Source organism: Vulpes lagopus, chromosome 19, assembly GCF_018345385.1.
Source record: "Vulpes lagopus strain Blue_001 chromosome 19, ASM1834538v1, whole genome shotgun sequence".
NCBI lineage: Eukaryota > Metazoa > Chordata > Mammalia > Carnivora > Canidae > Vulpes > Vulpes lagopus.
This window is the reverse complement of record NC_054842.1, coordinates 8929792-8941854: the sequence shown is the minus strand read 5'-3', so window position 1 is coordinate 8941854 and position 12063 is coordinate 8929792. Positions and strand designations below refer to the sequence as shown.

The window sequence follows — 12063 nt, the reverse complement described above, 5'->3', positions numbered from 1 at the left end:
GTTTCCTTGGTATCATTTTCCCAATTCTAAAATTTATTTCTCATCCTCCATAGAGATTCATCAGGTGGAAGCCCATTATGTTTAATACCTGAGTCATCAGGTACAAACACTTATAGAGTGCATAGCACATACTGTACTCTGTGCAAAGGGTTAGTGATAGAGATATGAAAGAGTTAACCTTGCCTTTGAGGCTGCAATCCCAGTGAATAAACAAACAGGATATGTTCCTGATAAATAATAACAAATCTAGCATATTCCAAGTAGGTGATGAACAATCTAAATGGTATGATGCTTCCAGAAGAGAGGAGGAAACACTTAAGAAGTTCGAGTCATTTGCAGCATCGTATGGGGAGGTGTAATCCATTTATTAATTGTTTTTGTCCACTTTCTAAGGCTCTAGTTGCCATGGGAATTGACAGAAGTTCACTTAATTCCCTGGAAGCATCATCTTTTTCCTCAAAGAAGAGAAAGCTATTTGGTAATAGGAAAAGAAAGTCCTTTTTTTTGAGAGACTCTGGGAAAGACCAGACTCCAGGATCAGATTCTGATGAAGATTCCACAAAAAAGGCAAGTCTTGGCCCAGTAATTAATGATACCATAACATTGTTAGGGGGACAGGTCAAGTTGTTAGTCTACTTGAAAGGATTCATTCATTCATTTACTCATTTATCCATTCATCCCTTTGTGCATATTTACCCACATCTATGTGTCTGTTCAACTACTCATTTGTTTACAGGCATCTATTTGAAGTGTTGATAGTGATTACTATCTGCTTGGCCCTGGGGTAGGTACTGGGGATACATGAGATGTGTGAAACAGACAACTAAGGATGAAGGCACACTAATAAGGAGGCAGTTACTGTCCAGTGTGATGGCTGCCATGATGATTGCTATGGAGGAGGAACAAGTTCTTAGTGGGAGTTCCCTCCAAAGCAAACCCTGAGACATTAGAGGGCAAGTAGATTATTTAGGAAATGATCCCAGGAAGCATCAAGAGGAGTGGGAAGAAGGGATACATGGAAAAGAAGGTGGCCAATTAAGGGTAATTATCAAGCCAGTTACCAATGAAGGTGGTTAGAGTTTAATCTCCATGGCATGAGGGCATTAGAGTATTTATATACCAACTTTGGCCCATCACTGGCTCCTGACTGCTGGGTTCAGGAGATAATCATTTTTTCTGAATTTCTGACTTGATATGCATTAGGGCAAATGGTGGTCAAGTCTCCAGAGAAAGCCTCCAGGTAGGTCCCAGGAACATACAGATTCAACTGAACAGCAGTATCTGCTTCAGACAACCAACCCAGACTTGGTGGGGGTGGGAGAAGAGCTGTAGATAGGAAGAGTTCCCAGAAGAAGCAGTGTCTGTGCAGAAAGGGGGAATTAATGTTTCATTCTTTGGAAAAAAGTGAATGGAGCACCACAGGTAGAGGGAATGGCATATACAAAGGCTTTGAGACAAAGGAGAGCTGGAGAATGTGACCCCATAGAACACTTGAGAGTATATATACACACATGTATATGTGTATGTAATGAAATGAGGGTGGGTAGTGACAGACTATAGCTGATGGGATGGGATCATCACAAAAGGCCTTGCTCAGGGTTCTCCCTTAGAGAGCAAAAGCTAGGCAGTATTGAAAGGTTTTAAGCAAAAGAGTGACTTGACCAAATTGACAGTTTTGAAATCCTAGATGCATTGAAAAGATGGGGGAGGAGTAAGATAAAACTGGACACAACCAATTAAGAAGCTGTGGCAGTAATCCAAGAAGCAACAAGGGCTTAAATTGTGGTTAAGGCAGGAGAATGAAGAGAGAATAACAGGGTATAGTAATCTCCAGACGATAAAATTTGGCAGCTGACTAGATATACAGGGTGGGGAAGATGCCTGATTGGTAGACCTCATCTACTGCTGTCAGCGGTTCTCTGATGAAATGACATGGGCCCATCTCTTGGTTTAGAAGCTTCTTTTTTTTTTTTTCTAAGACTTTATTTATTTATTCGTGAGAGATACAGAAAGAGAGGCAGAGACATAGGCAGAGGGAGAAGCAGGCTCCTCACAGGGAGCCCAATGTGGGACTCGATCCTGGGACTGGGATCACACCCTGAGCCAAAGGCAGACAGACGCTCAACCACTGAGCCATCAAGGCATCCCAAGAGGCTTCTTTAATGTCAGATTATAGTATGTTGAAGAGACTGTAAATATTTTTTTAATATTTCGAAGGTTTTCCTCATTTCACAAAACAAAAGATCAAGACCCGATAGTTAGTAAAAAGTGTCTTTTCCCTAGATCAAAACAAAAATAGTTATAGAAAGTTTATAGGTTGTCTTTAAAATAGCTTATCACAAGGGATAGTTCCCTGGGAACCCTGGTTAGTCAGAAGTGTAGGGAAATAAGTCATAATGGACAGTTTTCTATGTATCTGAAGGTTTATATCCTTTCATCTCTAGAGATCTTAGAATTGTAGGTAAGGTGAGAGTCAAGCTCCGGGGCATAGCCTGAAAGAGTGCTTGAGGTTTAGTGTATAGATTCTGTCATGTATATTTTGGCAGTTCCTTTTAGTTACTGTTTCAAAATCAATTTAGGCAGCCATTCAAGGCACTTCATTATCTGGCCCCAATCCACCCTTCTCAATGTATCTCCCTCTTCTGCCACCCAAAAACATTGTTTCCAAGTTCAACTTTTTATTATTTTTGTACTCTGAACTATCGTTTGTTAGTTTTTGTAAAATTTTGTTTGTTCTTTGTTAACAATGAATAAATCACAGAGAAAGAAAACTTTCTGTAGCTGGGACCCTGGAAATGTGCATGCATAAGAAATATGAATGGTCAAACTGTATTTCACTTCTCTATTCAATATGAAATACAAAAACTGAACCTTCAGCATGCCATGAAATGGAAGTGAGTAGATCTATATAAGATATTAAGTATCTTTGAGGCATGTGACATTGAAACAAAGTAGCTGGTAAAGTTTTGAGGAGAGATAGCCCCTTCCCTGAAGGTTCATCATGCCTGCCTTCTCTTACAGCCTCACATCCTGGAGCAAACCAAACGACTCTCCCAGAATCTATCAGTGGATTATTGTGATGATCACGGGGACCCCTTCCAAAGGCAGAGGGCCCTGAGTGCTGTCAGCATCCTCACCATTACCATGCAGGGTAAGCTCTGCCTTCCAGCCCCAGGAAGATCCGAACTGCTGTGATTTCCCTCCATTCTCCTCCCCCAGAGCCCTCTGAAGCCCCTTGTACTTCCTGCAGAGTGACTTCTTCTGCCTCTTTGGAACATGTGAGAAAAATGGCTTGGAAGAAGTGGGCCCATCCTGAGTTGGCCCTCGGTTAGTGGTGGGAACTGGTTAGCCTTTGGGATTGGACTTGGGACCAAGAGTACAGCTGGGACCTCCCAATCAAGCCAGGCAGTAACAGGAGGTCTCAGCGACAAAGCTAGTGACCAAAGAAGGGAAGACACAGAAGTTTCCAGTAGGTGACAGTAGTCATTGAAGTTAGAATTAGGAATCTGACATGGACAATGGAAGACCTACGTCTTCCAGATAGGCTGGAACCATCTGATGGATCTCGTTAACAGCAGGTAACCAGGACCCAACTAAGGGGTTAGTGTTCAAAGGTAGGACTCAAGTCCTTTCAAGGATGGGGTCAGATTGATCCTTAGCAATTTTGAGCCTGTTGTATCGTCTCGTTTGACTTGCATGAGTCCCTGAAATGGTGCCAGGGAAATCAGGGGTCCAGTAGCCTTATGGGCTGAACTCAACCGGCTAATAAGAATACCTTTTCTTTCAATGCATATAGATATGCATTCCCCTGAGCCCTGGTAGTTCTGTGTGCCTCTGTTACAGCTGTCACCATGGTCTGCTTTGAATGAATATAACTTGAGCTTAGATCTTTCTCTTTCATGGGTTCACAGCCAGTCAGTGCTGTCTTCCACATCTGTATCTCTAACAGTGCAGCCGAGTATCCAGATGCTGAATACAAGTATAATGACTAGATGTATGGCTATACCATATGGAAGTTGTATATGGGAAACCTTTCCAGCTACATCCATCAGTGCCCTTCTTGGCTGATCAGGTTTTTCATAAGAGACCCTAGGGAAGAGAGAGGAAAGAATGCACTCAGGCTAACAGCAGCCAAATAGATTCAGAGCATACTACTCAACTGCTCTTTTCATTCTCCTTCTACAGAACAAGAAAAATCACAGGAGCCTTGCCTCCCATGTGGGGAAAACCTGGCATCCAGATACCTCGTGTGGAACTGTAGTCCACGTTGGCTATGCATTAAGAAGGCCCTGAGAACCGTGATGACTGACCCCTTTACTGAGCTGGCCATCACCGTCTGCATCATCATCAATACTGTCTTCTTGGCCATGGAGCATTACAAAATGGACCAGAGTTTTGAGTCTATATTGTACACAGGGAATTTGGTAACGTTAGGCTTTTTAAAATATAAGAATATTTCAAATAGTGAATTATAATTCTTCCTAAGTCTAAACATTTTGTGAGTGGCCTAACCTAGCCTAGGTCTTTTGTCCCATTAGGTAAAGGGAAAAGATGACTATTAGGATTTCGTTTTTATGCAGTTCAGTAATTTTCCCCGGGCCCTGTGTTGGCCCTCTGGTATGCTAGGGCATCTCTTTAATCATCCAGTGGGAAGCCAGAAGCCAGTAGACATCATAAAAGTTCAGCCATTTGGGATGATCAAGCAGACATTAGCCATATCCAGAGACCCTGGTAATGTGTCCCATGATCCCCAGTGATATGGATGACATCATTTGTCACAAAATAATGTGACTGCCATTACAAGGTGTTATTCCCCCCGGAAATGTGGGTCAGAGGCTGGCAGCTGTGGGAGGCATATTTTCCCAAGAGGAGTTGTACAGAGCTTATGGAGTGGTGTGGTGGGGAGGGGCCTCCAGGCTTGAGCCTGCTTCAGTATGTTTCTTATCGGATGGATCTAGTCCCAGTTAAACTGGGAAAATAAGATAGGAGAGCAGATTTCCCACAAACATTCAATTTATTGTTCTTGGAGAAGGTATTTTTCCCCCTAAGGATTAATTAGTTTCCCAAATATCAGAAATAACAATTACCCACTGAATGTTCTACCCTAATTAGCTAATGAATTAATAGGCTAAAAATCTTACGAGAATATCTAGCCATTTATTATTAAAGTTTTATTTTCCAATTTAAGAAGCAAGATATGCTTTCTGCAATTCTAAAAATAAGGAAAAGTACAAATAAAGGAAATACAAAGGGGAAACTCATTTCCTACGGTCCTATTAGTAAAGGCGATCATTAGCATTGCAGAGGATTTCTAGGCAATATACGTGTATGTATTTTTTAATTAATTAGTTTACTAGTTAGTTTAGTTTTTTTAATTAATTAGTTTATTGATCAGAACCCACTATACCTATTGAACCAGAAGTTGATCCACAAAGCTGCTTCTATGCATCAGGTTGAGGTCACCCTCAGTTCCATGCCCCTCTCAGGAGGAGCAGAGATACAGTGGGACTGCAGTGAAAGACCAGGGTGGTTCTCCTTACAGAGAGTCTGCATGTAAGTTTCTTTCCCCCAAACTACCCTTGGGAAGAAGTGCTCTGTGGGTGTGCATGGGTCAGATTAGATTTCATGCTGCATGATGAACCTAATACACTTAGGTACCTTCTAATGAGCTGTTATCTTTTGGGCTCCAGGCCAGTGTATTCAGCTCTCTCCTGCTGATGTATCCCAGAAACAGGTTGACAATGTTGTTTCACTTGGAGACAAGAACTGTGCCTGCAGGGCCATGGTTCCTGCCTCAGCAGAGTCAGCAGACCCATCTTTCAGCACCTTCTAGTAGATGGAGTTATTAGATAAGTTCCAGAGAATACCCAAAGAACCGAGTCATGCCCCTAGGCAGAGCTTCCCAGTTTGCAAAGGTGGTCTGTCCATCCCTTCATTTGCTGATCCAACTATAGGAAATGACTGAAGCCACCCTCTCAGAACTCCCACTGAATAGATGTTCTGGGTGTTGAGGTGAAGCTACGTTTTGTAGTTAGAAACTGAGTAATTAAGTGACATTCTTCTTCACTCTCCCAGAAGCGGTACAGAAGGAAGCACAGGGACATTGTTGGTGTGTAAGTTCACAGGCAGCTTCTGTGTCCTGGCCCCTGCAAACTGATAAGAAACATGCAGAGCTGGCTTGTAGCCTGCGCTTCCATTCTATGTGCCCCATTCCCTAAACATGCACTACAAAGGTGGCCGCCACCTCATTTACTGTGCTCCCATAGCAGTGGTAGAGGGAGGTCTTGGAGCCTTGAGTTCCAAAGAACACATGCAAACCTCCTTCCTCTGACAGGTAGACCAGGCTTCAACTGGCCTGTGGAGTTCTGTGGGACTGGACTTGGAAATGGACTCCCTAGGCTTTGGGATTGCTTGAATCAGGGGAGTACATTGAGCTCCCAAGAAGCTAATAGCAGTTGAATTGGATTGCAAAACCAATGGTCACAAGGCATGTAGGGATGCTGTAGTGCTAGATATCTAAAGCCTGAAGGAGACAGGATGGGGAGGAGGAACTCAAAAAGGGACAGGGATCAGTCCAGCACAATCAACCACAACAGGTAACACTGCATGCTTTTAGGCACTGGTTATGGTTTTGGGTAGAGGTAAATAGCAATATTTAAAGGGAAAAGCTTTGGGTTTTCTTTGCCACTTTGATTTGTTTTCTCTTTGCTTATCTTGAATCTGTCTTTGCCTATCCTTTATTAACTCATGTCACTTTATTTTAGGGATTTTTAAAATAAATAGCAAGTCATCGAATTATTTATGAAAATAGATCATCTCTTACTTTTAATAAGGAGACTTAAATATAATTTCTGAGTTGTTTCTTTTTTCTTTTCCAGAACTATAGAGGAGAGTCTTACTACTGACAACCTTTTGTTGTCAACAACACTATTGTTTTCTCATATTTTTTTAATTGTATATGTGTGAGAATGTGCTATTTGCTATAAAGAAATGCTTTGTTTTATCTTATACAAAATGTAGATGATAGATTTAGTTTTGAATTTGGCTACAACTTATTCAACATTGTGCAATGTTTTTAAGCCTATATTTATCTAATTTTCAAAGACAAAAACAAAAACACTTATTTGTGCCCATAGAAATCACGTAGTTTAGCACTTTCTGTAACTCTTGCCCTTCCTTTTAATTCCTTGGTATTTTGTTTTGGAATAATGAACTCTGCATTCTCTGAGTGAACTGTAAGATTTAAGATTCTATTCCAACTCGTTAATCCGTCTTTCAACCATAACCAATCTAGGGTTTATCCCAAGAAATTCATCACATAGGATAAGCCTCTATATTGAGTTGGTTAAAGATGTTTTCCTGTTCCTAGTAGTGCTTTCAATTCTTTGCTCTGGGTCCCTTTTAAATGTTCTTTTCTGATCAAGGTGTTAAGATTGAGTGGTTAGGAGAACTCTTCCTGGATTCTACTTTATGGTGGGTATTTATCTTCAGTTTTCAGAGCTGTCATGTATCCTGCCTCTCCCCTCACTTGGGAGTTTTTATTCTCATTTTAAAGGGAACTTAGAGGAGGAATTGCTTGATGCTTTCTATAGCTCTGCCCTCTATCAAAAGGCCAGTTGTTTCTATTTTCAAAAGAATGGGAAATATTTATTCTCTACCCTGATGTCTGTGCGCTTGGTACTATTGTAATGGGCACTATGGTGGGATGGGAGAAGAGGAACAAAGTAAATGAAAACGCATTTTATTTCTTTGTAAACTCTGCAATTCCCTTGGACCATTCTTAGAAGTGTATCTTCAAGGAGAAGTAGCTTCCTTTTCTCATTCTTCCCTGTCTCACTGTAGGTTTTCACTGGCATTTTCATGGCAGAAATGTGCCTAAAAATTATTGCACTTGATCCCTACAACTACTTTCGCCGAGGCTGGAACATTTTTGACAGCATCGTTGCTCTTCTGAGTTTTGTAGATGTGATGATCAATATAATTGTAGGAAAACAATGTCCGAGGGTTTTCCATTCCTTGAGAGTGGTAAGGCACTTACTGTTTTATTTTACTGAATACCTTAGCTACCAGGATTGACAAGTCTTTTTTATTTTATTTTATTTTTATTTTTTTTAGGATTGACAAGTCTTGAGTGAGTTCAGTGGCTATTTTACATTAAACTTTAACTCATTTTACCTTAACCCAAGAATCACAACTGTGCTCCTCCTCCCACCCAGGTTTTGCGTACTCTTGGGAGTCTCAGGAGGTCTTCTCCCCCTTGAACTCCCTACCTCTCCTGTGCTAAAATGATCCTTTAGGCAACCTGATAAAACATTGTGTCTTTTGGTGTCAAAATTCTGCTGTACGGTCTCTGTTGAGATCATTCAGCTCTGCTGTTGTAGCACAGCAGTAGCCATAGACATATGAGAAGAAGTGGGCATGAGTGTGTTCCATAGAACTTTATTTACGGACACAAAAATTTGAACTTCATACAATTTTCATGTGTGATGAAATAACTTTCTTTCAATTATTTTCCAACCATTAAAAAATGTAAAACATTCTTATCCCTCAGGCCGTACAAAAACAGGCAATGGGCTGGATTTGGCCCTTGGGCCAGAGTTTTTTACCGTTAGTGTATTAATATAGGATTCCAAAACATTCATTTTCTGCAATAAACATAGATGCTTAATTCCACCATCATGACTCCAAAGACTTTATCATTTAACAAAAATTGGAACAAAACATTCCCGTTTTTAAAACAAAGAGTAGATACAGGTATTATCATGGAACAGGGAGTTAATAACTATGTTTAGAATGGATTTAACTTTGAAAAGATTTTTAAAAGTCATAAATGCTGTGGTTTGGGAGTGTGTCATTTACTGTATAGCTGAGCAAATGGAATTTGTCTTTAACTGGTTTTTCTTCCACCTTTGTTTATTGTCTGCTTTTACAGCTGAGGGTCTTCAAGTTAGCCAAATCCTGGCCAACTTTAAACACACTGATTAAGATAATTGGCCACTCCGTTGGAGCTCTGGGAAACCTGACTGTGGTCCTGGCTATTGTGGTCTTTATTTTCTCAGTGGTTGGCATGCAGCTTTTTGGCTCTCAATTCAATTCTGTAAAGAGTAATAGAAGATCCTGCAACCCTACAGTCCCATGTTTACGACGCTGGCACATGGGGGACTTTTACCATTCCTTTCTGGTGGTATTCCGCATCCTCTGTGGGGAATGGATTGAAAACATGTGGGAATGTATGCAAGAAACAAATCAAACACTGTGCATTGTCGTCTTTCTGTTGATCATGGTGATAGGGAAACTCGTGGTGAGTGTCTTAGATTTTTTTTAACATATGGACAAAATAAATGTATTAGCTTCTTTTGCAACACTTCACTAATAATTATTATTCTAAATCCAATATTATACATTTAATGCTATATTATATTAAAATCTGCATTTCAATTTGACTTGATGAAATTATAAAAAGCATGAAACAAAACCTCTTTGTCACATAGTGCTCATCTTGACTGATGCCTCAATAGCTATTTTACTGCAGGTGATTATTCTAATTGTATTCACTTTGTCAGTGAATGGCTGAGGCAGGGGTTTGTCAATTTGGTCAATAAGTTGTAAAGGGACATCTAGTGAAAAAGGTTTCTTGTTCTTAAAAGAAGAAGGGATGAGTTAAAAAAAAGTGGTCTTTTATTTTCTCTGGGGCTTTTTATGACTATGATTCCTGGTAGAACTATAAACATTACGCAAGCATGAGAAGAGCTAGCCTAAGACAAAGCCAGTACTGAGGAAGGTAGAGGGAAAAGGTGGAACAAACCTACTTTCATGTCATAATTGGTCCTCCTATTTTATTTTCAAACTTCTTAGGTTACAACATTTTCTTATGCTTAAGTTACCTTGAGTCTGTCACTTGCAGCTGGAAACATAGATATTAGCTAATTGGGTACCTATGAAGAGTATGAAAAGACTGGAGACACACAGGATACCTGAGCACAAGGTCTTCAGAATCAAGTTGGGGCTATCATGCAAATATACTGAACCATCCACGCACACATTGACTCTATCCTATGTACCTGATCGGCAACGTTAGGTAGACAGTAAATGATACAAAGGTTCAGAAGAACAGAATATAACCAACGGGAGTGGGAAGGGAGAGTTAGCAAAGGATGTGTGGAAGATATAGTACGTGAGAAGGGCGTGACAGAGGCAAGGAGGACTGGGCAAACAGAGGAAAGCTTGAGCAAAGCTCCACAGATGGAGTTTGTGGTGAAGCTGCGGGAGAGTAACTAGACCACTCACAAGACCCTGCCCTCAAAGGCTGTATATTTTTGAGCTGGTGACAGCCACAAACAAAGGAGTTTGAGGAGGTGAAGATGATGAATTGGACGGTGTGTAAATGTAAGCAAAAAAAAAAAAAAAAAACCCAAGTAGGACGCTGATGAGATGTTCTAAATTTAAAGCGATCCATGCTTCATCATCAACAGAAGAGTTACACATTCAATTCAAACCCCTTCAGTTCAGCCCCAATACTTTTCTGTGGTTCAGGCAACAGGACCTAAAGACCCTGTACAAAGCACATTATGTCTCAAACTGTGCCAACAGGGGAGGACCCCATGGCAGTATTAGACATCAGACCCATATCCATCCTAGCAAAACCAAGCTCACAATTCGACTGATCCTCAAGGAATATACTTTTTTATTTTAATTAATTAATTAATTAATTAATTAATTAATTTTTTGCCAATGGTCACACAGTTGTACTTTACCCTAGCCAGGGTTTACAGCACGTGTTGCTTGTACGTGGACACATTGGTCTTGGCTGTTTGCACCCTTTCACTTCAATTTTTCTCTTGTCTTTTCTTGCTGACTTCCTCAATCTTGTCTCCTTTTACTCCTTCTATAGATGAACTTTCTCAAGAGACAGAGGACATAGAATGGGATGCCTGGGTGACTCAGTGGTTGAGGGTCTGCCTTTGGCTCAGATCATGATCCTGGGATCAAGTCCCACATCAGGCTCCCCACAGAGATCCTGTTTCTCTCTCTGCCTATGTCTCTGCCTCTCTCTGTATGTCTCTCATGAATAAATAAATAAAATCTTTTTTAAAAAAAGGAGGACATAGAATCTAATTTGAGTTAGCTTGAGATCTTGGGGAAAAGTTGTTCTGGAATCTTCTTCTATTTTTCCCTCTTCTAAACTTTCCATTCCCCTTGTGTGTCACCCCCCCACCCCACCCCACCCTAGGTACTCAACCTCTTCATTGCCTTGCTGCTCAATTCCTTCAGTAATGAGGAGAGAGATGGAAACTTGGATGGAGAGTCCAAAAAAACCAAAGTCCAATTAGCCCTGGATCGGTTCCACCGGGTTTTCTGCATTGTTATATATACTCTTGAGCATTTTTGTCACAAGTGGTGCAGGACTCAAAAGTCACCAAAGAGAACAAAGGTGACAGGAGGCCCTGCTGCCCAAAGCAAAGATATCATTCCGTTGGTCACAGAGATGAAAAGGGGCCCAGAGACTAGGGAGGAGCATGATCAGACGTGGTTGGCCCCACTTGCAGAGGAAGAGGATGGTTTTGAATCTTCTGGAGAAAACAATGCACAGCATATCACACAACCTGAGGCTGAAAAACAGGTAAGAAAGTTTATACATAAATGCAGAAGTCATACGAAACTAGAGCTGCCATGAGACACTGGTTGCCTGTCCTGTTCTGAGCACCATGTACCCTACCCTAAGCACCAAGCTGGGATAATAAGGTTATAGCATGTGGAGGCTGCCCTTCAGGACTCATGTGTACACCTCAGTGCTGGTTCTAATCATGGTCCTGCACATGTGGAAGTGGGAGATGGAAGAGGAGTCGAGAGGGGAGTGAGATCACAGTGGGTTGAGGCAATAAGGGAATCAAGTGACTTTGTGCCCTAATAAAGTTTGGATTAGCTGAAAGGTGAGGAAAGTGACCTGAACAGCACAGAAAAGGAGACAGTAGTGGGAACAAACTTAGCCTCTAAAGGGACCAAAGGACGAGGAATGGTGGGAGATGAGGGCTGTCAGGGAGTGGCAGGGTGGTGGACACCCCA

At 41.2% G+C, this 12063-nt stretch overlaps 1 protein-coding gene across 1 annotated transcript in view; it reads left to right on the top strand.

The window, feature by feature from the left end:
- Positions 1–12063, top strand: part of SCN11A (sodium voltage-gated channel alpha subunit 11) — an 80445-nt gene that overhangs the window by 23770 nt on the left and 44612 nt on the right. The window contains exons 10-15 of the mRNA XM_041734234.1: positions 394–567; positions 3022–3151; positions 4186–4424; positions 7843–8025; positions 8933–9301; positions 11231–11620. Of these exons, the coding sequence (XP_041590168.1) occupies positions 394–567; positions 3022–3151; positions 4186–4424; positions 7843–8025; positions 8933–9301; positions 11231–11620 (1485 nt within the window). The remainder of the gene's footprint in view (positions 1–393; positions 568–3021; positions 3152–4185; positions 4425–7842; positions 8026–8932; positions 9302–11230; positions 11621–12063) is intronic.